Here is a 25,779-nt window from a genome sequence, read left to right as displayed (position 1 = left end):
TTTTTATTACTGTTGGCAAAGTATCGAATTGATATCAAAATCGCAATACGGTATCGAAATCCAAATTCTGGTATCGTGATATTCCTACTAGGAAGTGTAAAAAAACTCTCAGATCCAATGTGAAAAACCTGCAATTGAACATGAAGATTTCTCACTATGCAAAGCTCTTAGCACTACTTTTTTCGTCAAAAAATAATGTGCAGTGGTTTAACATAAACAAAATCTGACACACCCAAATCTACAAAATTGATCTGTTTTATTAAATGAAAGAAAATCTGTTTTGTGGGTCAAATATGAAATAGAATATACAAAAACTTTACATTAGTCCTCTCAATTGAATAAAACCCTATTGCAAGTTAAGCTATAGCAATGATTTCCTCTGCCTAAAGAACGTCCAATGAAGAATTTCCATGTCGCAGTCCAGAACCAGAACAGAAAGCCAAGGTTAAAAAAATCTAAACACTGCTTTTCTAGCAAATCCAAACTAATGAACAGAGGAACGTGTAAAAACAGGATATTTACTCTTTGACATTAGAGGCAAGTGACAAGTCTACAATTTTCTCATATCACATTTTCTACATATATATATATATATATATATAAAAAGTTTTATTTCGGTATCTATGTGATGGAATTTTATCCGCCAGTGGACTGCTCTTGCTATTATTCTTTAACTACTGTCAAAAAAGCAAGAGACACTCAAGCACTGAAAAAAAAAAAAAAAAAGTTGAAAACCAAAACAAAATACGAAAATATCTCAGAACTCTCAATCTATAAAGCTTTGACAAAAGCATTCCATGTCTTTGGCATAGCACAAATTTCCCACCTAATACTTGTTACCTTTGTCTTAGAGAAAATGCAATAGTTCTTTATATAAAACACCCTTAAAATAACTAGCTTGAAATGTGTAAAATAAGTTGTGGCCCCAGCAAAATATACAAATATGCTACTGTCAAGAGAAAGAAATTAAAAACAGAAAAACATACATACACTGAAGTAGCAATACAACAATTCATTTCAGTTATGTGTGCAATTACACAAGTTCCTAAGGTTTCCCTAATGGCAGAGGTGTCATATGTAGTCATTGAGCTCCGCTTCAATTGCTGCTGCCATTTCATCTGCCTCGGAACTGCTTCCCTCTTCATTACTGGACTCCTCTTCATCAGCAGCATCATCCTCCTCCTCCTCCTCATCATCATCCTCATCCTCAACGTGGTCCACACCTAATTTCCTCTTCTGGCCGCTATAGAAAACAAAAACGATGACATCAATTATTGTGGCTCAATTATGATTGCAAAGTAGACATTTCGCTATAAAACCAGGCTCATAAGCTCTAGTATTAAAAAAATCCTAAATTTCAAACTCCTGAATTTTATCAGACAACGTTATTCCGAGAATTTACCAGCCGACTACCTAGATGGACCTAAGTCATGAGTACCTTGATGGATAATAAAAAATTATTCGAGATTTTGCTAATATTCAAAGGCCAATATTATATGCTTATGCCACGTATATTTATACTCTGCCTCTGAAATATATTTTATATAAAACCTGCTAGCTTTTCCTCTAATGTAAATAATAAAAATGTAAACAAAATTGGTATCTCTGCATCCGTAAAAGTCAGAGTAAGTACAATATAGCGTTATTTAACACGCGCAGTGAACGGCGTAAAAAGAAAAAATTAAAAATGCCAAAATCGCCGTTTTTTGGTCAAATTAGTTCTCCAACTTTTTTTTTATTAAAAAAGTTGGTTTGTTTGTACCAAACAATTGTATTTATAAAAACTACAGCTCGTCCCGCAACAAACCGCTCAATCGACCAAAAAGATAAAAAAATTGGTGAAACAAAACTTTTTTTTAACAACGTTTTTTTGAAGTAGTAAAATAGAAAAAAACAACTACTGTATTTTTCGGACTATAAGACGCACCCAGGTTTTAGACAGAAGAAAATAGGAAAATATTTCATATTTTACAAAGAAAAAACTATTGGTTAAAAAAATTAATTTGTTCAGTTTCACCACAATCTGAAAGTTATAACTTATATTTTTCCATCGTTTGAGCGGTGTGAGGGCTTATTTTTTGCAGGACGAGCTGTAATTTTTATTAGCACCATTTTTTGGGACATACGATTTTTTTTATCACTTTTTATTTAATTCTTTTTAGCGCTATGGTTACCAAAAGACAACAATTCTGGGGTTTTAAATGTATTTTTTTTTTACACCGTTCACTGTGTGAGTCAAATAATGCCATATTGTAATAGTTTCAGACTTTTACGGATGCAGCGATACCAATTTTTTTATTTGTACATTGTGCTTGGGGAAAAATGGGAAAAGGGTTTTTTCTTTTATTTTTACACTCCTGAAAATGTGTTTTTTGTTTTTACACATTTTATTAGTTCCACTAGGGGACTTGAACCAGCGATCATTAGATCGCTGGTACAATACATGGAAGAGTTACGGAAACAGTGTAACGCGCTGAGCTACGCAGTTTCCGTAACTCCCATAGTAGTGAATGGCAGTTACAGAAGCAGTTCTATGGGAGTTACGGAAACTGCGTAGCTCAGCGAGTTACGCCGTTTCCGTAACTCATCCATGTAAAGCAGGAAGTGGGCGGAAGACAGCGGAGCTGGTAAGATAGAACGGGGCTTAGGAGGCCCCGTTCTAGAGATAGATGCGGGTCTCAGATGTGGGACCCGCATCTATCGGACATATCCTGTGGATATGTCATAAATGTCCTTCAAAACCACTATAAATGCCGCGGTCGCTATTGACCGCGGCATTTAACTAGTTAAACGGCCAGGAACAGCTCCATCACTATTCCTAGCCGTTAGTGCAGCGTGTCAGAGCATGACACATGCAGTGTATAGAGCAGGCTCAGTACGTGAGCCCGCTCCATACATCATCTCCTCCCCACTCCATGATGTTCCGGGTCGGGAAGGGGTTAAGTAAGGAGCGGTAAAGGTATGTTCACACGGCCTATTTTCAGTCGTTTTTCGGGCCGTAAACGCCCAAAGAACGGGCGAATAATCGGAAAGAAAACGCCTCCAAACATCTGCCCATTGATTTCAATGGGAAAACGCAATTCTGTTCAGACAGAGCGTTTGTTTTACGCGTAAAAAAAACGTCTGCGAAAAAAGTGCAGGACACTTCTTGGGACGTTTTTGGAGCAGTTTTCCATAGACTATTGAAAAAAGCTCCAAAAACGGCCATAAAAAAAGCCGCGAAAAACGCGAGTGGCTCAAAAAGAGTCTGAAAATCAGGAGCTGTTTTCCCTTGAAAACAGCTCTGTATTTTGAGACGTTTTCGAGTTTGTGTGTGAACATACCGTCAGGGTGCCCGGTTCTCTCTCTGGAAATCGTAGGAATCAAACCATCACAATTACAAATAGTACAAAAATCAAAGAGATTAACCCCTTCCCACCCACACCACGTAAATTAACAGGCTAAAAGATTAGTCCATGTGCCAGAAGCCATTAATTTACATGCTGCATGCAATGCCATCAGCAGGGTCGGCTCAAATTACAGCCTGATCCAGTAATGTGACAGGGAACTGAAATAATTTGTTTCCTGCAACAGAAACACAGCGCTTATATTGAGCGCTGTGATCCCGAATAGGGAAACTGCTGCTTATGCATTCAGGCGGTTGCCGGGGAGAAATGTTTGCAGAGGGAGTCTCGGAGGGATGCAGAGAAGATGAGATTTCCTTTTTCTCTGCATGTCTGGCTATACAGATCACTGGTTCTGACAGTTTCTTTCCATTTTTCCCCTAAAAAAAGACCTACAAAATTGCTATCGACTCAAATTTTAAATTAAGAAAACCCTATGTGTCCTGAAAAAAATAAAAATCCATGTTGGTGTAGAGAACGCCTCAAACACACACGTCAGTGATACGAGAAAAGATAGGGTATGTTCCATCTTTCCTCGGATCGGAGACTCGGACCATTTTTCACAGGCCCAATTCACCCGCTAATGTGAATGGGTCCGTGATGACTATTGGGTGCCACTCAATAGTCAAAAACGGCTCGAGTTGCACAACGGTCGTGTGCGTAAGGCATTAGGCCTCATGCCCACTTCAGTTAATTTCTTCAGGGTGCTATCAGTTTTTTAAACTGAAAGCACCCTGATACATTCATTTCTATGGGACCATGCAGACTTCCGTTTTTTTGACAGTTCCGTTAGTCCGTCCTGTCAAAAGTAGTGCATGTCCTAATTTTGTCCTTCGTTCAGTGGCCGTGGGGCCCATTGAAGTCTATGGATCCGTCAAAAAAAAACAGACGGCATCCGTGTGCCGTCCTTCTTTCACGGATACGTTGCTAAACAACGGCACGCCATGCCAAAGTTCCCTGCATTCAACACACAAGATGGATTCTAACCGACCGTTTAAAACGGAAGACAAACTGAAGCACAGCATCCGTTTAAAACAGAATGGATGCAGAGTGACAACGGAAACCACACGGATGTCACCACGGACACACGGATCTGTGTTAAATGGACGTGAAAATGGTGAAGGATGTGTGCATGAGGCCTAACAAAAAAAAAAAATGTCACCTTTAGAATGCAGCATTCTAAAAGGTGCTCCGGTCATGAAGGTCCAAAACACCCCCAGTTCTGAAAGGGCTAGAAAAGTTAAATAAAAAAAAAACCTCAAAATAAAAACACAATTTTTGTCTTTCAAAGGACATCAATTCATTGTGCAAAAGAGGTATTGCTGTAATTGTAACGACCCAAAGTTAATATGTTATACATTCCGCATTGTAAACAGTGTAAAATGAATACAAAAAATAATGGAAGAATTGCTGTTTTTTTTCAGTTGAAAACAACCTATTTGATAAATTCTATATATTCAAAAATTTCTTATAATTTAGTGAATGATGTAACTTGTATTTGGAGCTATACAGTAATAAATGGTAAAGAACACCTAATTTTTTCAGGTGATTTTTCAGAATAAACTCATGTGTGTACATGAGGGACAACACTACTTGTATCCTGCATTATTTAGTTTTCTCCTCTGCAGGCTCTGTCTCGAATTCTCATTTGTCTCTGAGGTAGTGGGCAGAGCCTAACCGCTATTATGTCTTCTATACACTGCACACATAGGGGAGCAGGATTCACCGCTTATTTTCAAGCATCTAGCTCCAACCTGTGGCATGTGGGAGGGGCATAAACGCCCGATCGGAAGCAAAGTTTTTTTTTAGCCACATGAAACCTCAAAAGTGGTGTGGGATGATTGTGCGATGCCTCCTGTTCGTCAACGTGCCAGTTATCACCACTTGCCGCAAACTGAGAGGGACAGAATTCCCGATCTGAGACACCTTGGTTGAACTAACGGGAATGACAGCAAGAGGTGCGTGAAAGCAAAACTGTGCAAACTGATCGTCTGATTGAAAGAATGGCACGTAGTGATCTATTCTATACTGCAAGTGAAATTGGACTTCACATCCCAAGCCTAGGGTGGCAGCCAACGTCAACATAAACTCAGAAGGCGTTTGCACAACATTGGGCTACGAGCCAGACGTGGAGCTACAGGTGTTCCTTTTAAATATTTCAATTTTTAGTGGTATTTTAGATTCAAATAAGAAAGCAAAAATATGCATACAAAGTTAATATAGCACTAACGCCAATATGGCGTTACAAGGTGCATAGCAGAGAATGTATCATAGTTCAAACAGTACAATTTAGAAAATTAGAAAAACAAACAACAAGAAGGAAATACCTCCCATGGATCATTCTATTATAACGGAGATAAGATACATAGAAGCACCTATGATTAGCAACTGAATTATTTATAAAGTCACACATCTTAATAGGGATCATGGTTAGCAAGAGAGTATGAGGAAAAGAGGGACCAATATACAAACCCAAAAGTTAACAGTAGAAAATTAGTCACGTAGGTATACATAGCAGAGAAGTTGACAATTAGTAACATAAATACGGTAAAGTGCATTTGTAGTTCATCAACAAGGAAGGGAGACCCAGATGTCACAAAATCAGACCATAAAAGCCCATCTGTACGAGAGTGTAGCTACAGAATTAAGTGTAACCGCCAGCATCTTTTGCATCGTATGATCGAATTTTAATAAAGTGAAGGTGTCACGGAAAACATTTTTTTATATGTTTTTGCTTTTAATATGTTATTAAAATAAATTTTATTTATTTGTGTTTTACTTTTTTCTTTCTTTTACTTCTCTATGGGGGCTGCCATTTTTTTTCCATCTCTGTATGTGTCGATTAGCGACACATAAAGAGATGGAATACAGCATACATCCCCATAGTGAATGCGAACGGGAGCCGTTCCATTCACTATAGCGTACGCCGACTGTGTGGGAACGGCGCATGCGCCTCTCCCACACAGTCCACAAGGAAGGTCTTCAGCCGAGCGACATCCGGCGCCAGTTTCATGTGGACCGGAAGTCGCGGTTGGACAGTAAGATGACTACTTCCGGTCGCGGCTTCCATCCAAATGTTCAGAAGCAAGGACTAGGAGCGGAAGGAGCAGGTAAGTTATGTTTGTGTAGGTTCGTGTTATACTGTGTATTTACCACTGTATCTAATCATCCTACACTGTGCATTCGCTCAAAAAATGGCGACAGTGTATGAGGTTTGAACATTCAATCCCCTCCTTTATCCTGGCACTAGCCAGGATAAAGGAGGGGGGATTGTTTGAGGACGCTAGAGCGAGTGTGTCTTCTCCAATTTTGTAGCATAAAGCAATGAGGTTGCTTTACCACATGCCAATGCTGCAATTTTGGGAATTGCTCCCTCTAGTGACCAGCACATGAAAATGTTATAAATTAGAATCTAATGTCTAATCATTTATACACTAACAGTTTAACTGAAAAAAAAACAAAACATTTTTTCTAGCGACACATTCCCTTTAAGTTTACCAGTTCAGCTATTGAGCATGAGTGGGTAAAACTGGAATAAAACCGCAAAATACCCTTAATCTTCCTAGAGTAGTTAGTAAAGAACTGATAAGCGCTTGAGGGGAAAAATGGTGTGTCTAGTTGTATAGAATGAAGGATATGGCGGATTTGTAAGTATTTATAAAAGTCTCACGGGGGAATATTATATTTCTGAACTAAAGATTGGAACGGTACCAGTACATTAGACTCAGAGAGAATTTATCGATTTTATACCGGCTTTTTTCTAGCAACAAATAATAAGTTCTGGTAGAACAGCAGAAAGGTATCGGAGTGGTAACAGTTTGAAAGGCTTGCAGTCAGATGAAGGTGTGGAAGCAACAAGATATTTCCATGAGGACACAGAGGCGTTGATCGAGGAATTATTCATTGAAGTCCTCTGTCGTTGGTTAACCCCTTCAAGACACAGCCTGTTTTGGCCTTCAGGACACAGCCAATTTTTTCAAATCTGACATGTTTCACTTTATGTGGTAATAACTCCGGAATGCTTTTACCTAGCCAAGCGATTCTGAGATTGTTTTCTCGTGACACATTGGACTTTATGTTACTGGCAAAATTTGCTCGATACATTAAGTATTTAATTGTGAAAAACACCAAAATGTAGCGAAAAATTGCAAAAATTTGCATTTTTCTAAATTTATATGTATCAGCTTGTAAGACAGATGGTAATACCACACAAAATTGTTGCTAATTAACATCACCCATATGTCTACTTTAGATTGGCATCGTTTTTTGAACATCCTTTTATTTTTCTATGACATCACAAGGCTTAGAACTTTAGCAGCAATTTCTGACATTTTCAAGAAAATTTCAAAAGGCTATTTTTACAGGGGCCAGTTCAGATGTGAAGTGGATTTTAGGGCCTTATATATTAGAAACCCTCGATAAGTCACCCCATTTTAAAAAGTTCACCCCTCAAAGTATTCAAAACAGCATTTAGAAAGTTTCTTAACCCTTTAGATGTTTCACAGGAATTAAGGCAAAGTAGATGTGAAATGTTCAAATTTCTTTTTTTTTTTGCAGAAATTCATTTTTCATCTATTTTTTTTGTAACACAGAAAGTTTTACCAGAGAAACGCAACTCAATATCTATTGCCCAGATTCTGCAGTTTTTAGAAATACCCCACATGTGGCCCTAGTGCGGTAATGGACTGAAGCACCGGCCTCAGAAGCAAAGGAGCACCTAGAGGATTTTGGGGCCTCCTTTTTATTAGAAAATATTTTAGGCTCCATGTCGGGTCTGAAAGGCTCTTGCGGCACCAAAACAGTGGAAATCCCCCAAAAGTGACACCATTTTGGAATCTATACCCCTTGAGGAAATTATCTAGGGGTATAGTGAGCATTTTGACCCCGCAGGTTTTTTGCAGAAATTATTGGAAGTAGGCCGTGAAAATGAAAATCTACATTCTTTCAAAGAAAATGTAGGTTTAGCTAATTTTTTCTAATTTCCACAAGGACTAAAAGGAGAAAATGCACCACTACTTTTGTAAAGCAATTTCTCCCGAGTAAAACAATACCCCGCATGTGGTCATAAACGGCTTTTTGGACACACGGCGGAGCTTAGAAGGGAAAGAGCGCCATTTGGCTTTTGGAGCTCAAATTTAGCAGGAATGGTTTGCGGAGACCACGTCGCATTTGCAAAGCCCCTAAGGGACCAAAACAGTGAAAACACCAAAAAAGTGACTCCATTTAGGAAACTACACCCCTTGAAGAATCCATCTAGGGGTGTAGTGAGCATTTTGAACCCACAGGGGTTTCATAGATTTTATTAGAATTGGGCAGTGAAGATAAAAAAAATCCTTTTTTTCCAATAAGACGTAGCTTTAGCTCAACATTTTTCATTTTCTCAACAAATAAAGGAATAAAAGAACCCCAACATTTGTAAAGCAACTTCTCTGGAGTACGGCAATACCCCATTTGTGGTTATAAACTGCTGTTTGGGCACACGGCAAGGATCAGAAGAGAAGGAGTGCCATTTGGCTTTTGGAGCACAGATTTTGCTGGATTGGTTTCTTGACACCATGTCACTTTTGCAAAGCTCCTAAGGTACCAGTACAGTGGAAACTCCTCAAAAGTGACTCGATTCACGAAACTACACCCCTTGAGGATTCCATCTAGGGGTGTAGTGAGCATTTTGACCCCACAGGTGTTTCATAGATTTTATTAGAATTGGGCAGTGAAAATAAAAAAAATCCTTTTTCTTCAATAAGACATAGTTTTAGCTGAAAATGTTTCATATTCTCAACAAATAAATGTAAAAGAGCACCCCAACACTTGTAAAGCAACTTCTCCTGTGTTTGACAATACCACATATGTGGTCATAAACTGCTGTTTAGGCACAGAGTAGGGCACAGAAGGGAAGGAGCGCCATTTGGCTTTTGGAGTACAGATTTTGCTGGATTGGTTTCTGGGCGCTATGTCGCATTTGCAAAGTCCCTGTGGGACCAAAACAGTGGATCCCCCCCAGAAGTGACCCCATTTTGGAAACTACACCCCTCAAGGTATTCACCTAGGGGTGTAGTGAGCATATTAACCCCACAGGTGATTGGCAGAAATTGGTGTGCACGTGATGTTGCAGAGTGAAAATGTTTTTTCAATAGATATGCCAATATGTGGCGCCCAGCTTGTGCCACTGGAGACACACACCCCAAAAATTGTTAAAAGGGTTCTCCCGGGTATGGCGATGCCATATATGTGGAAGTAAACTGCTGTTTGGGCACACTGTAGGGTTCAGAAGGGAGGTAGAGCCATTTGGCTTTTGGAGCGTGGATTTTGCTTGTAGTAGTTTTGTTTGGAGTCTTACTGGTGTTTCCGTTTATAATGTGGGGGCACATGTAAGGCGGGCGGAGTATATAAGGGGCATAGTCCGGTGGTATAGTGGGGTAAAAAAAAACAATAAAATAATCCATAGATGTGTGTTATGCTGTGACACAATCCTTTCTGCACAGGCCGGTGTCGCACTAATAAATGGTCTTTACTTATCCCCCTTTTGGTCCGCACTCCGCACCTTTGAAGTTTGGGGAATTTTGCTGGGAAAGTGTTGTCCTGGTATAATACGGGCACCCTCACTTCCAGCAGATATGTTTGGGCCCTCCCCTTCCTGGATCCCTAATTTTAAGGGCCTTGATAATTCGCCACTTGAAACAGAAGAAACGTTCCCCTCGGGCCGGCACAACTGCATATTTTTATTTCCTGGCTTATTGGTGCCTTGACTAATTTTATTTTTTCATTGACGTAGTGGTATGAGGGCTGTTTTTTTTTGTGTGACGAGCTGTAGTTTTTATTGGTACCATTTTGGGGTACACGCGACTTTTTGATCACTTGTTATCCTTTTTTTTGGGGAGGCAAGGTGACCAAAAAACAGCAATTCTGGCATATTTTTTTAGTTCTTTTTATACAGCGTTCGCCACGTGTTATAAATTACATGTTACCTTTATTCTGCGGGTCAGTCCGATTCCGGTGATACCTAATTTATAGCACTTTTTACACAATAAAATAACTTTTGTAAAGAGAATGGATTTTTTCTGTCGCCAAGTTGTGAGAGCCATAACGGTTTTAAATTTTTCGTCGACGGAGCTGTATGAGGGCTTGTTTTTAGCAGACGAGTTATAGTTTTTATAGGTACCATTTTTAGGTACATGCGACTTTTTGATCACTTTTTATTTCAATTTTTGGAAGACAAAGTGACCAAAAAATAGCAATTATGTCAGTATTTTTTAGTTATTTTTTTTACGGCGTTCACTGTGCGGAATAAATAACATAATATTTTTATAGTTCAGGTCGTTACGGTCGCAGCGATACCAAATATGTATGGCTTTATTATTTTTTTCAATAATAAATGACTTGATAAAGGGAAAAAGGGCGATTGTGTTTTGTGTTATTATTTGAAACTTTTATTGTATTTTTTACAACTTTTATTTTTACTTTTTTGACACTTTTCTTTAGTCCCACAAGGGGACTTGAAGGTCCAACAGTTTGTTTGATGTTCTAATACATTGCACTACCTATGTAGTGCAATGTATTAGAACGGTCAGTTGTTCACTGACAGCAAGCCGATCAGGCTCCGCCTCTGGGCGGGGCCTAATCAGTTTACGTAATGGCAGACAGGAGTCCATTGTTAGGGCTCCTGTTGCCATGGTAGCAGTCGCCAGGCTTGCCATCGCGTGGCAAGGCTGCCGATTTGCTACAAACCTCTAGGATGCAGCGATCACAATGGATCGCTGCATCGAAGGGGTTAATGTCAGGAATCTGAGCTAGCTCCGGTTCCTGGCGATAGATCGGGGTGTCCGCTGTAACATACAGCGGACACCCACTGCTGATGATGCCGGCTCAGCTTCTGAGCCGGAAGCTGAGCCGGCGCCATCTTGCCGATGGTACCGGAAGCCTCCTGGGCCCCGCCGACGACGGGGCATAGGAGGATTCCGTTGCTGGCGGACCGGGAGGTAAGCATTAGTCCTCCGATCGCCTTTGCAGCCACCGGCAACCCAGCAATCACGTTGCTGGGGCGCCGGTGGCTATAAACTCCTCACATGCTGCGATCGCTATTCAACGCAGCATGTGAGGGGTTAATCGGTCGGATCGGAGGCTAGCTCCGGTCCTGGCCGATACCTCAGGGTGCCAGCTGTAACATACAGCTGTCACCCGGCGGTGATGTCGCTGGCTCAGCTCCTGAGCCAGCTTCATCTCCATGACGTACAGTTACGTGGAGATGCGGGAACAGTCCATCTCCCATGACGTAACTGTACGTGATTTTGCGGGAAGGGGTTAATGGACAAGTGTGAAATAAGGGGACCTGACATAGAAGCTATTTATATTTCCGCTAATTTTAAATCCGTGTGGTACTCCACCAGTGTCAATAGGTGGGTAAGTATTGTGGTAATACTTCTGAACATCCGGAACCCCCATACCTCCGCACGACCAAGATGAAGTTGTTGTAGAAATTCGAATTCTGGGTTTCCTCCCAGCCCAAATGAAGTTTGTGTTGTGCCTTTTTTGAAGTTTGCGGAGATAAGTATTAGAGACAGGAATCACAACAGTGCAAAACATGTACAATATTATAGGAAGTACCATCATCTTTACAATAGCCACTTTACCTGCCCATGTAATCATAGGTTTAAAAAAAAACATCTAGTATTCTAGAAATTTTAGGGAGCAATGTGGTATCGTTTTTAGCAAACAATGCTGAACAAAGGCTAGTGAGTGACACTCCTAAAATATGAAATACAATTCTCCTGCCAAGTATATGGAAACGACAGTGAGGACTTAGTTTGAGGGTCTACACCTATGTTCAAAATTTGAGATTTAGTCGAATTAACGGAGTAATAAGAGACCTTTCCAAATTTAAGAAGCGAGTCTTGGATAGCAGGTAGGGGATGTAACCAGATTACCAATAGAGAGAAGATCATCCACATATAGTCCAATTTTATGGACCTTAGAGCCCACTGAAATAACAGTAATAGCAGGATTAATTCGAATTATCTCCGCCAAGGGCTCCATCACCAAGGCAAAAATTATTGTGGTTAAGGGACAACCTTGGCGTGTGCCATTACGAATAGTAAAGGAGTCCGATAGAAAGCCTGAGGTTAGAACCCTGGATGAGGGACTAGAATACATCGCCCATATCGCCGATTTAATACTGCCATGTAAACCAAAGTTATGTAGAATCTGAGACGGATAACCCCAGTGAACCCTGTCGAACGCCTTCTCCGCATCCAAGGCCAGGAGCAGAGAAGGCGCCCGAGAGGCCTCTGCCCATTCATTGAATGAGGTCAATAAACCTCCGTGTGCCATCCAGAGCCTGACGACCAGCCACAAAACCCAACTGATCAGATTTAATTAATTTCGGGATGATGTAATAAAGTCTTTCAGACAAAATTTTCACATATATTTTTATATCAGAATTCAACAATGAGATCGGGCGAAAATTTGCCAGGGTGGTAGGCTCTTTCCTGGGTTTGGGAAGTGTCACAATGGTGGCGGTCAGCATTTCCGAGGGAAAAGAGCCCTCAGAGGCAGCCTTTTTAAACACCTCAATAGAATGTGGGGCTATTATCGAGGCATAGCATTTATAGTACTTGTTCGTGAATCAGTCAGGGCCAGGGGCTTTAAATAACTAAGGATGATATAGATTTAAAAATTTCAGATATAGTACATTTTTCTGAAAGAACCTGCAATTGTGTCGGTGACACCTGTGGCAACGACATTTGGTTCAGAAACGTTTTAATAGCTATAAGTCTGAAATTGATTGGCAATTTGTCTAGAATCAACTATTTTGTTACCCTGAGGGCTTATTTAGACGAACATATAATAGGTCCATGCAACGCGCGTGATTTTCACGCGCCTCGCACGGACCTATGTTAGTCTATGGGGCCGTGCAGACTGTCCGAGAGTTTCACGCCGCGTGTGTCCGCTGCGTAAAACTCACGACATGTCCTATATTTGTACGTTGCTCGCGCATCACGCACCCATTGAAGTGAACAATGTTGGCAAGTTAGCTGTGCCATGAGCTGCTGTGAGCTAGCGATGTAACCAGAGAAGTGAGATCAGGGGGCCATTCTCCTCAGCAGCCAAGTTCCGACCCTCGCAGCTACAGGTGTTCCATTGACCACATGCCACCGCTCTCAAAGGCTATCATGGTGCACAGCAAGACGGCAATGGAAGCTGGAATAGAGGTCTATCCTCTTCAGCAATGAGTCCTGCTTTTTTATCGGACCAAATGATAGCTGGAGACCACGTGTGCAAGCCTTTACAAGGGAACGTCACACCGTTCCTACTCCCAGGATTATGGTGTGGGGTGGCATGATGTACGGTAGTCTGACCCCTCTAGTCTTCATTTCAGGTACACTAACAGCTTGGCGGTAGATTGATTTGGTCGTGGAACCAGTGGTACAGTCATTTCTCCAAACTGTCCCAGAAGCCGTTTTTTAACAAGACAAATCCAGGCCGCATGTTGCCCGTGCTACTGTGAGCAGACTGCATGGCCTAAAAGTGCTACCATGGCCTGCAGCATCTCCAGACTTGTCTCTCATTGAGTATATCTGGAACGTCATTGTTCGGCAATTGAAAAGGGAGCTGCCAGCAGCCATTCTTGATAATTTGCGTGGCCAAGTGCATTCAGCGTGGCATAACATTCCTCAGGCAACCATTAATAATCTCATTGATAGAATGCTAAGGCATGCAAGTGAGTGAATTTCTTTGCATGGCGCTTATACTCTATACAGAATAAATCAAGATGTTTGGAATATTTTTTTCCAATTTTTTATAATTTGCATATCATTAACATGTCTATCGATCCTGTGATTTCCAGAATTCCAAAAGTTTTCCTTCTTGTTGTTGCAATTTTAACCCCTTCCCGCCGCAGCCCTTTTTCAGATTTTCATTTTAGTCTTCTCCTCCCCACCTTCCAAAAGCCATAAATTTTTAATTTTTCCGTCTATATAATCCTATGAGGGCTTGATTTTTGCGGGAACATGCAATGTTTTGATCGCTTAGTTCATTTTTTGTGGGAGATTAGTTGACCAAAAAATAGAGATTCTGGCGTTTACAGGTTTTTTTTTTACGGCGTTCACCGTGCAGGTTAAATGATAATATATTGTAATAGTTCAGACTTAGGGACGCGGCGATACCAATTATGTTTATTTATTTATTTTGTTACTATGCTCTAGCGGGAAAACATTTTTTTTTTCCTTAACTTTTCATTTTTTATTTTATTTTTTTTTACATAAAAAAAACCCCCTTTATTTTACTCATTTTTACCTTTTTTTATTAGTCCCCCTAGGGGACTTCAACCAGCGATAATGTATCGCAGTATATCGTGATTCTGACAGGCTTCTATTAAGGGCTTAATAGGAGCACAAAGATGGCGGACCTGGGGGCCTTCATTAGGCCCCCAGGCAGCCATAGCAACCTTCGCGGTGCGGGGGGCGCGATGAGCTGTTAGAGGGGGTCGCACCCCTCTTTCTAACGATTTCAATTCTGCGGTCTCTATTGACCATGGCATTTAATAAGTTAAACGAGCATGATCCCGCTCGTTACTCTGAAGTGTCGGCTGTAACATACAGTCGACCCTCCCAGGTAGTGCCACACAGCCGCCCCCCTTCACAGGTAGTGCCACATAGCTGCCCCTCTCTCAGGTAGTGCCACACAGCCCCCTCCTCCCAGGTAGTGCTACACAGCTACACTCCCTGTAGGTAGTGCCTTTGGGGTTCCCTCTAGGTGTGAAATCCCCAGCCAGAGCATTGCCAACGCTCTGGCTGGGGATTCCGCTTCATTGTTGTCAGGGGCAACCCCAGACCCATAGTCCCAGGCAGAGCACCAGTAGCACTCTGCCTGGTCATTGTTTATATATGGACAGTGATGTCAGGGGCTTCTCCAGAGACAGAGTACCGGAGCAGAGCCGCTAGCGCTCTGCTTGGGACTTCGGCTCCCCTCCTGACATCACGGTCCAAATATGGACAGGGGCTAAATGTTAATTCAATAGCGTAGAATACAAAAAGGGGGTTTGGCATGCAAAAAGGGGTGTGGCATAAATAATCGTCCAATAATCATAGTTGACGTTACACGTTCAATTAATCGTGATTTTGGTTTGGGTCATAATTGCCCAGCCCTAAAATCTATATACATACTAATATATATATATATATATATACATACACATACACACACACACACTATATTTATATAGATTTATTTATTTACTACATATATATACAATAGCTGCGGCAGCATGTAGGACATTATACAGCAGTACTGAATAGTTTAGCTGAGAATCCAGAAAAGAGGTGACATGGAAATCTTACAAGCGGTCTGTGTCAATCTCACTGTTCCTGCTTCCTTCCCTTGCTTGCTTACCCCTTCGCCGTCCATAGGCTCACATGCATCGTCTCTGTTGCAGACTCACTAGCTCTCTGCTCCCCCTCCCTAGACTGTTCTAGCCAGGCAGTGTAGAGACACCACCCCCCCCCACCTCAGTAGCCTGTCTGTAACCAGGGACAGACTTTGCTTAACAGGGGGTGAACAGCAGATTACAGGAAGAGGGAAACCTAGTGGCTGTAACTTCACACAGAGCTTCATTTTTACAAACTTTATATACAGTGGATATAAAACGTCCACACACCAATGTTAAAATGCCAGGTTATAGTCATGTAAAAAATCAGTACAAGATTAATAATTTCAGAACTTTTTCCACCTTTAATGTGACCCATATTCTGTACAATTCCATTGAAAAATAAAACTGAAATTATTTAGAGGGGAAAAATAAAAATAACGAAACTACAATAAGGTGGTTGCATAAATGTGAACACCCTCTTAAAATTGGGCATGTGGTTGTGTTCAGAATTAGCCAATCACATTTAAACTCATGTTAAATAGTAGTCAGTACACAGCTGCCATTATTTAAAGTAATTCTGAGTAACCCCATATCAAGTTCAGCTGTTCTATTAGGATCTTCCTGACATTTTCTATGTTACATGTGACAGCAAAAGCCATGGTCCATAAAGAGCTTACAATACATCAAATTGATCGGATTGTTGAAAGGCATCAGTCAGGAGAAGTGTACCAAAGAATTTCCAAGGTATTAGATATACCATGGAACACCGTGAAAACGGTCATTAAGAAGTGGATTACATTTGGCACAACAGTGACATTACCAAGAACTGGATGTCCCTCAAAACTTGATGAAAAGACCAGACAAAAATTGGTCTGGGAGGCTACCAAGAGGCCTACAGAAACATTAAAGGAGCTGCAGGACTTTCTGGCAGGTACTGGTTGCGTAGTGCATGTGACAACAACCTCCCATATTTTTCATATCTCTGGGCTGTGGGGTAAGGTGGCAAGACGGAAGCCTTTTCTAACAAAGAAAAACATCCAAGCCCGGCTATGTTATGCAAAGACCTACATCTAGTCTGCCAAAAGCATATGGGAGAATGTGTTCTGGTCGGATGAGACAGAGGTTGAACTTTTTGGCCATAATTCCAAAAGGCATGTTTGGTGCAAAGCCAACACTGCACATCACCAAAATAATAACCATACCCACAGTGAAGCATGGTGGAGGAAGCATTATGCTTTCGGGCTGTTTTTCTGCAGCTGAAACTGGGGCTTTAATGAAGGTGAAGGGAATTATTAACAGTTCCAAATATCAGTCAATATTGGCACAAAACCTGTAGACCTCTGCTTAACCCCTTAGTGACCAGCCCATTTTAGGCCCTAATGACCAAGCAATTTTATTTGTTTTTCTATAGTTATATTCAAAGAGCTATAACTTTTTTATTTTTTCGTCTACATAGCTATATGAGGACTTGCTTTTTGCGGGATTAGTTGTACTTTTTAATAGCACCATTTTTGGGTACATATAATTTTTTTATTAACTTTTTTTGGGGGGATTATAAAAAAAAACCTGAAATTCCACCATTGTTCTATGCGTTTTTAAATTGACGCCGTTCACTGTGCGGCGTAAATAACATGTTACCTTTATTCTATGGGTCGGTACGAATACGGCGATACCACATATGTAGAGGTTTTTTTATGTTTTTGACTTTTGCACAATAAAAAAAAACTTTTGAACTAAAATTATTTGTTTTTGCATCGTTGCTTTCCAAGAGCCGTAACTTTTTTATTTTTCCATCAATGTAGTGATTTTTTGGGGTTGTTTTTGCAAGGAAGAGTGGGCAACAATTGCCAAGTCAAGATGTGCCATGCTGATAGACTTCTTCCTAAAAAAAGACTGAATGCTGTCAAAGGGTAATTCAACAAAGTATTAGTTTACAGGTGTGCATATTTATGAAACCACATTATTTTTGTTCTTTATTTTTACACCCTAAAAGATTTCAGTTTGTTTTTCAATAGAATGATACAGATTCTAGGTGACATTAAAGGTGGAAAAGATTCTGAAATGATTCATCTTGAACTGATTTTGTAACATTAGAAAAATCTGGCATTTTAACAGGAGCGTGTAGACTTTTTATATCCACTGCATATCAGGTATACTATTAGATTAGCATAAGTTGATTGAAAAAATTGAAAAATCTAGGGTCTTTACTTTGCTTCTCATAATATACAGTTGATAACTTTCCAAAAATTGAACAACATTCTAAGGACTAGAATGAATAGCTCACATTGTTTTTTTTCTGCTGCTACGTCTATAATATTATTCATACACTGACATAATAATGACATGTCATACAGTGAGGTGACATTATTTGCTCTGCTGCTGCTCATTATTTATTCTCTGCCACTAGTCTTAATTTTATTTTCAGGTCTCAGAATAGTCAAACTGGTTAATTGGGTTTGCTCTAATTTTTTTTAAATGCATCACTGTAAATATACTCCCCTAAATGAGAATGTCCACCCTTCTGTGCCGTTTAACTTACTTACATATGTTTATGGGTGTGAGAGCTCAGTTTTTCTCATATATACATGTCCCCTGCATAGATACAATTTAGAACATCCTGGCTGCAATTAGCCACCACTAGAAGGCGCTTACTGCATACCAGGCATACGGTTATAACAAAAAGTTGAGATTTAATGACTCCGGCATTTTCTTTGCCTCCCTCATAGCAAATGTGATGTAGTCTAGTCATGTGTATTGGCTTACCAGGTGCTGCGTTTCACGGGTTGTCGATTCCTTCCGGGCCGCCACGATCACGCGATCATCAGTTTGACTCACTGTACTATAGCATCTGCTGTAGGTACCGGAAGTCAGTCTTTCAATGCAAGTATATGAATTCCTCAATGTGAGTCTCAGACTTGTATTGAGTATGACCTCTGATTTCTACAGTAAATGCTGTAGGATACAGGGAGTCCGACTGAAGATCACCTAACCCAACAGCTGCCGGAAACGGAGATGCTACACATGAAATACAGACCCAGGTAAGTTGATACATATGACCAAATTGCACTACATCACATTTTCAAATGGGGTGGGGTGAGGAAAAAAGAAAACACATTTTTTTTTTTCTCCAACAATTTTGAGGATTCAACATGGTTTAAGGAGATCATGCACATGAGCCATATTTGTATTAACCTAATAACGGAAAAATACTTTATGCACATCACAGGCAACCATTTGCATCTGTATAAAATAAGGAATTTTGTTGGTTAAAAATTCATCTTTTCTGAACACTTATATTATTCTGCACAGAACAGTAAACCTATTTTTACAACTGTCAACATTTGTAAATTAATATTAAAAAGAGCTGAGTTCTTCTCGAAAAGGGGTTGCCTGGAATCTTCAAATGGTAAAAGGTTTATTAAAAATCAATGAAGCAAAACTAAAGAAAATCAAGGGAATTTGCTGCCAAACAAAAATGCCTTTTTTTGGGCAATTTAACACAAATCAAGCAAATTTTCTAATCCACTAAAACACAGAGTCGGCAGAAATGTGATCTTGTGCTGTGAACTTCAAAATCGGCAATACGCGATCTTTTTTTTGGGGGGGGGGGGGGGTTAGTCTAGTTATATTTAACTATATATAACAGGTAGGGCTTCTCCACACACAACGGAATTGCTGCAGAAAATTTCTGCAGCAATTCCGTTGAAAGTCAAAGGCTTTCCGCTGTGGCAAAAATGCACCATTTCCTGTGGTTTTTACAGCAGAAAACGATGCGAAAATTCCTGCATTTACCCAATGTTAGGAGACGGAGACATCGTCTCTGAAAAACGCAGCAAATCTGCACACTTTCTGCAGCAGGGATTGACATGCTGCGGTCCGAAAAATATGCACCGCAGGTCAATTTCGGCTTGGAAATCTTACACAGCATGTAGATTTGTTGCTACTGTATTCTGCTGCATTTTTTCCTGCCGAAATCCCGGCCAAAACAAACACGCCAATTCCGGAGGGTGTGGACGAGCCCATAAAGTGCATTAGTAGAGAGTACAGGATGACTCTGCAACGGTCTGTGATACAGACAGACAACGTATAAAATGGAAAAGAAAACAAAAAAAAACTGTGGCTGATTTGCGCCCCCCCCCATTCAACTCCAATTTTTTTTTTAATTAAAAAGTTAAATCAATAAATTTTATGTACCCCAGATGGTGCAAATGAAAACTACATCTTGTCCGGGTAAAAGAACAAAATTACTTTTCCGTAAAACATGCTTTTTTTCTGCAACAGTACTGACAACATAAAAAAAACAATATATTTGATATGGCCGCAATCTTAACCCAAAGAGTAAAGTTAACACATTATTTATACCAAAAACAATGGCAGAGTTGCGTGTTTTTCCATACCCCCAAAATTAAAGTTAATCAATTCGTACTCCTCTAAATAGAGGCAATAAAGACTACAGCTTGTGCTGCAAAAAAACAAGCCATGATACAGCTATGCGGACGGGAAAATAAAGTTATGGCTGTAAGAACGTTGTTTGCAGTCACTGCGTACGCGGACCTGCACACTTACTTTTTTAATTTTGCTAGCATGTGCTGACCAACCAGGTTTGTGTTTTTTTTTGTGTTCTTAGAATGTGGCAGTGAAAGAACCAAAATAAAACAGTGCACGGTCCCTAATGTCCCATATAGGCTGGTCTTTTAAAGGATATGTACACTTTTGATGATTTTTTTGTGTTTTGCGATTTTAAAAACTTTTAAATGACTTTTTCTTTTTTTTTTTACTTTTTATGATACAGCTTCTAAGTATCCTGTATAAATAGAAGTATTGTTCTCTCTCAGCCAATTCGGTCAGCTCAGATGAATTGACTTTGTTCACATCGGTGGTGTGACATTCCGTTGTTCTGCTCCATCTCCGACCAGATCTGCAACGGAGGCCCCTAACGGAGACTCCAATGCAGATGTGAACAAGGCCTTATATGTGATCGATAGTGTCAGATCCTGTGTGTTGGACACACAGGTTCTGATCTCTGAAGTTAAACTCAGTTCAGCTGAACTAACGGAATCAGCTGAGGGAAAAGGACACAGCTTATGTATACAGAATACATAGAAGCTGCATCAAAAAAGGGATTTTTATAATTTTTTATTTTTTTTAAATAGTTAAGTTAGCTCCGACCACCACCATTAACCCCTTAAAGAGGCCCTGTCACCAGTTTAATACTTCCCTAACTCCTACCTAATCTGATAGGCGCTGTGCTATAGTTAGCTATGTTTTTTGTTAAAAAAAAAACGTTTATTAGTGACAAAGTTCTGTTCATTTTTACATTTATGCTAATTTTTTCTAAATGCCCGACTGGGTGTTTTTTTTTAACTTTCACCAAGTGGGCGTTGTAAAGAAAAGTGTATGATGCTGACCAATCAGCGTCATACACTTATCATTCATGCCCAGCTTTATTCACAGTACAGTGTGGTTTTGCGAGATCACGCTGTCACGTCACTTACTCCCGCAGCTTCTTCATCGTTTAAAACGGACAGGCATCTGCTAGGCCATGCCTCTGGCATGACCTAGCAGGCATTCACTACAGGCAGACCTGTGGGTGCTTTATTAGGCCCACAACTACCATAGAAGACACAGACACTCTGCGATCTTATCGCCGGGTGTCGTGGGAGAGAGCTCCCTCCCTCTCTCCAAAGCAAATCAGATGCTGTGCTCGCTATTGAGCGCCGCATCGGAGGGGTAAAACGGGTGAGATCGATACTTATATCGATCTCACCCATTCGAGCAGGGATGCCTCCAGCCCTCAGCTACCTCTGACAGCTGAGAACAGGGAGATTTAACGGCTCCCTGCTCTGTTTATTTATTCTGATGCAGCGCCGTGAAAAGACGCATGCATCAGAATTAAGCCTATTAGTAGCCTCCCATGAAAAGGCGCATTGGCGGTCAATAACGAGTTAACAAAAAAAAAAAGTAGTTATCTACAACACATCGCCTATTAGATTAGGCAGGAGATAGGGTAGTATTAAACTGGTGATAGAGCCTCTTTAAATGCAGCGGTCAAAAGAGACTGCTGCATTTAAGGAGTTTGTAGTCAATCGGCAACCCAGAGACGAGATCGCCGGGGTGCCAATGGCAGAAATGGCAACTGGAGGTTTAACACTTCAGAGTACGGAAGCCTCCTTGGCCGGCCCTAAAAGGATTCCTGTAGCGACGGGAAGATGGTGTGGGCTCACAAGCTGGGCCAGTGTCATCAGCGGCGAGTGTCAGCTGTATGTTACAGCTGACACCCTACTGTAACAGTAGGGACCAGAGTTAGCTCCGAGCCCCGCCATTAACCTTTTAGATGCAAGCGATCTCTGCATTTTAGTGGATTGTAGCCACATTGGCACTCCTGTGATTCAATTGCGGGGGTGCCGACTGTTGCTCTGGAAACAGAAGGCCTAACAATGGCCTCCTGGTCCGCCAATTACGAAAGCCGATTAGACCCCGCCCGACTGAGCGTTCTAATACACTGCACTACATAGGTAGTGCAATGTACTAGAACAGAAATCAGACAGTTGGACCTTCAAGTCCACTTGGGGGACTTAAATTCACTTTTGTTAACCAGTTAGTGACCGCCAATACGCCGTTTCACGGTAGCCACTAATGGGCTTTATTCTGATGCATACGCCTTTTCACGGTGCTGCATCAGAACAAATCTGCGGCGCCGGGAACAGTTAAAACGCCCTGTTCTCCGCTACCGGAGGTAGCGGAGAACTTGGAGCATCGTTGCTAGAGCGGGCAGATTGAAATCCGCCCGTTTAACCCCTTAGATGCGGCGCTCAATAGCGAGCGCTGCATTTAAGTGGTTCTGGAGAGGGGGAGGGAGCTCCCTCTGTCACCCCACTATGACATCGAAGGGTGCCAGTGTCTTCTACGGCAGCCGGGAGCCTAAAAAAGGTCCCCACGTCTGCCTGTAGTGGATGCCTGCTAGGCCACGCCTCTGCCATGGCCTAGCAGATGCCTGTCTGGTGTAAACGGACAGGCAGTAATACACTGCAATACAGAAGTACTGCAGTGTATTATAAAGCGATCGGATGATGGCATAGTGAAGTCCCCTAGTGTGACTAGTAAACAAAAAGTTGAATAAAGTTATTAATAAATAAATAAGTGAAAAAAATAAAATAAAAACCCACTTCTCCCCCTTAAAAAATGCTTTATTATGAAAAACAACAGTATAAAAAAAAAAATTACACATATTTGGTATCACTGCGTCTGTAACGCCCCCAATGTAAAAATAAAATATAAACAATGCCAGAAATGCTGTTTTCTGTTCATCCTGCCTTAAAAAACAATTTAATAAAAAGTGATCAAAAAGTCGCATTTACGCCAAAATGGTGCCGATAGAAACTACAAGTCGTCCCACAAAAAAAAGCCCCCATACAGCTGCATCGACGAAAAGTTATGACTCTTCAAATATGGACACACAAAAACACAATTTTCAAAAAGAAGTTTCAGTGTAAAAGTAGTAAAACATAAGAAAACTATATAAGGCTTTGTTCACATCTGCGTTGGGGTCCCGTTCTCGACTACGCTATAGCTTCCGGCAAAACGACGGGTCCGGTGCACAACAGACACAAACGGAAACCATGGGCATCGAAACAGTCACCATTGAAATCCATGGTGATGGAAACGGAAACCTCTGGTTTGTGTCCGTTCAGGATCCCATTCTGACGGAAACCGACGGAACGTCAGAATGGGACCCCAACGCAGATGTGAACGAAGCCTAAATTTGGTATCGTCGCAATCATAACGACCCGCTGAATAAAGTTATTATGTTATTTATACCACGGCAAAAAAAGTGGCGAAATTGCTGTTTTTTTTTTTCTTTTACGCCCCCAAAAAAGTTGATCAATAAATGATATCTACCTCAAAATGGTGCTATTAAAAAATACAACATGTCCCGCAAAAAACAAGACCTTATACAGCTATGTCGACGCAAAAATAAAAAAGTTACAGCTCTTGGATTGCGACAATGGAAAAACTTTAAAAATAGTATAGGCTGACCATTAAGGGGTTAAAAAAAAAAAAAAAAAAGGTTTCAAGTAATAAAGCAATCGCCCTTTCCCCTTATCAAGTCCTTTATTATTGAAAAAAATACATAAACCATACATATTTAGTATCACTGAGTCCGTAACGGTCTGAACTATAAATATATTATGCTACTTATGCCAAGTGGTGAATGTCGTAAAACACCCCCCCTGAAAAACAATGATAGATGTGCTGTTTTTTGGTCACCTTGCCCTTCCAAAAATTGGAATAAGAAGTAAGAAGTGATCAAAAAGTCGCATGTATCCAAAAATGGTACTTATAAAACTATAGTTCGTCTCGTAAAAAACAAGCTCTCATACGGCTCCGTCGACTAAAAAATGAAAACGGTATGGTTCTCACAATATGGCGACAGAAGTAAATTTATGGTGCAAAAAGTTGTAAAACTTAAAAAAGTGCTATAAATTTGGTATTGCTGGAATTGTACTGACCCGCAGAAAAAAGTTAACATGTAATTTATAACGTATGGTGAACGGTGTTATCTACAACAGCGCAGTGCTTCCGTTTTCAACATCCGATTTTGACCCGTTTTGCATTTGTTTTTTTCCCTGTTCATTTTAAAAACGGATGGATTTCATTTGTAAATCTAGTGCCACACCGTACCCTCTGTAGATATTGTCACAGCCATCCTGTAGGTAATGCCACACACTGCCCTCTGTAGACAATGCCACACACTGCTCTCTGTAGGCAATGCCACACACTGCCCTCTGTAGATGCTACCACAGACCCCCTTGTAGGTAGTGCCACACAGACCCACCTTGTAGGTAGTGCCACACAGACCCCCTTGTAGGTAATGACGCACAGCACCCTTGTACATAGCCACCCCCTTAGATGGCAGCCACACATAGATGGCACCCCCCTAACTTCCTGTAGGGGACCGCTCCAGGAGAAGTCCCTGACTTTTTGTGGCGCATAATGACTGGCCACAGCAACGGGGATTCTGCTTCAGAAGTCCCTGACATCACTGTCCATATATGGACAAAAAAGTCAGGGACTTCTCCTGGAGCGGAATCACCGGCCACAGCTGTGGCCAGGGATTAGGGATTCAGCTCCTCCTTCGCACTGTGAGTAGGAGAAGAGAGCGAGCGGCAGAATGCACAGCCGTCACTCGGATCACATCAGAGTGACAGCCGCTCTTTACACAGCACCATAGACTTCTATGGGAAACGTGCGGCCGGGAGAACGGCCCAAAATAGAGCATGTTCCATTTTTCAAAAATCGGCCGTGTGAATAGCCCCATTTGGGGGTCTATTGTTCCTTCTGAGGCCGTGTGATGGCCGTTCTTTGAACGGCCATCACACGGCTGAGAATCCCGGTCGTGTAAATGGTGCCTAACTTGGAGTCTTGTGACAAAATAATTCCACAAAATTGTTACATTTGTTTTTTTTTTTTTAGTATAGAAACTACTGTCAGCCGCCGCCGTTAGCGGTGTATTAGGTCCTTACAGGTTTTCATTTATGCAAATACACATTTTCACTGACTGCAAAGACATCTAGAAAACTGTGTGGAATAGCATAATTGATTGTACAATAATCAAGCTTTTTACGCCATGAAAACCCCATTAAAAGGCTTCAATTGAAATAAAGGAAAAAAAGTGGGTTCTTCCATATATTTAATACTTTTTCACTCCAATATAGTGGAGATACTTTGGATTTTCATACATGGGAACCAGGGGCGTATCAATCGCAGTTGCAGAAGGTGCAACGGTGACTGGACTCGGAGGGGAAGGGTACCCACAATTGGTTCCCTGCCCGCCACTAACTCTAGTAAGCCACAAGCTGTTTTGTGCCTGTGGCCTACTAGCGGTTGCTGAGGACATCACTGCATTGTGCCGCCTGTGCCGGACAGTAGGGAGAAAACGCAGCAGCTCAAAGTAATCACAGGGTTTGGTGGGTTTTTCCATTTTTTTTAAATTATCATTGGCGCAAATAGGGCACCTATCTACTATATGGGATC

At 41.0% G+C, this 25,779-nt stretch overlaps 1 protein-coding gene across 2 annotated transcripts in view; it reads right to left on the bottom strand.

Moving 5' to 3' along the window:
• Positions 1-239: 239 nt before the first annotated feature.
• The window catches only part of CTDP1 (CTD phosphatase subunit 1), a 180,015-nt gene continuing 154,475 nt past the window's right edge, over positions 240-25,779 (bottom strand). For both annotated transcript variants that reach the window (XM_075826530.1, XM_075826529.1), the window contains one exon: positions 240-1,243. In XM_075826530.1, the coding sequence (XP_075682645.1) occupies positions 1,072-1,243 (172 nt within the window). In that variant the 3' untranslated portion in view covers positions 240-1,071. The remainder of the gene's footprint in view (positions 1,244-25,779) is intronic.

This window comes from Rhinoderma darwinii, chromosome 5 (assembly GCF_050947455.1).
Source record: "Rhinoderma darwinii isolate aRhiDar2 chromosome 5, aRhiDar2.hap1, whole genome shotgun sequence".
In the NCBI taxonomy this organism is placed as follows: Eukaryota; Metazoa; Chordata; class Amphibia; order Anura; family Rhinodermatidae; genus Rhinoderma; species Rhinoderma darwinii.
Note: the sequence above shows the minus strand (reverse complement) of the source record. Positions and strands in the feature narration are given on the sequence as shown.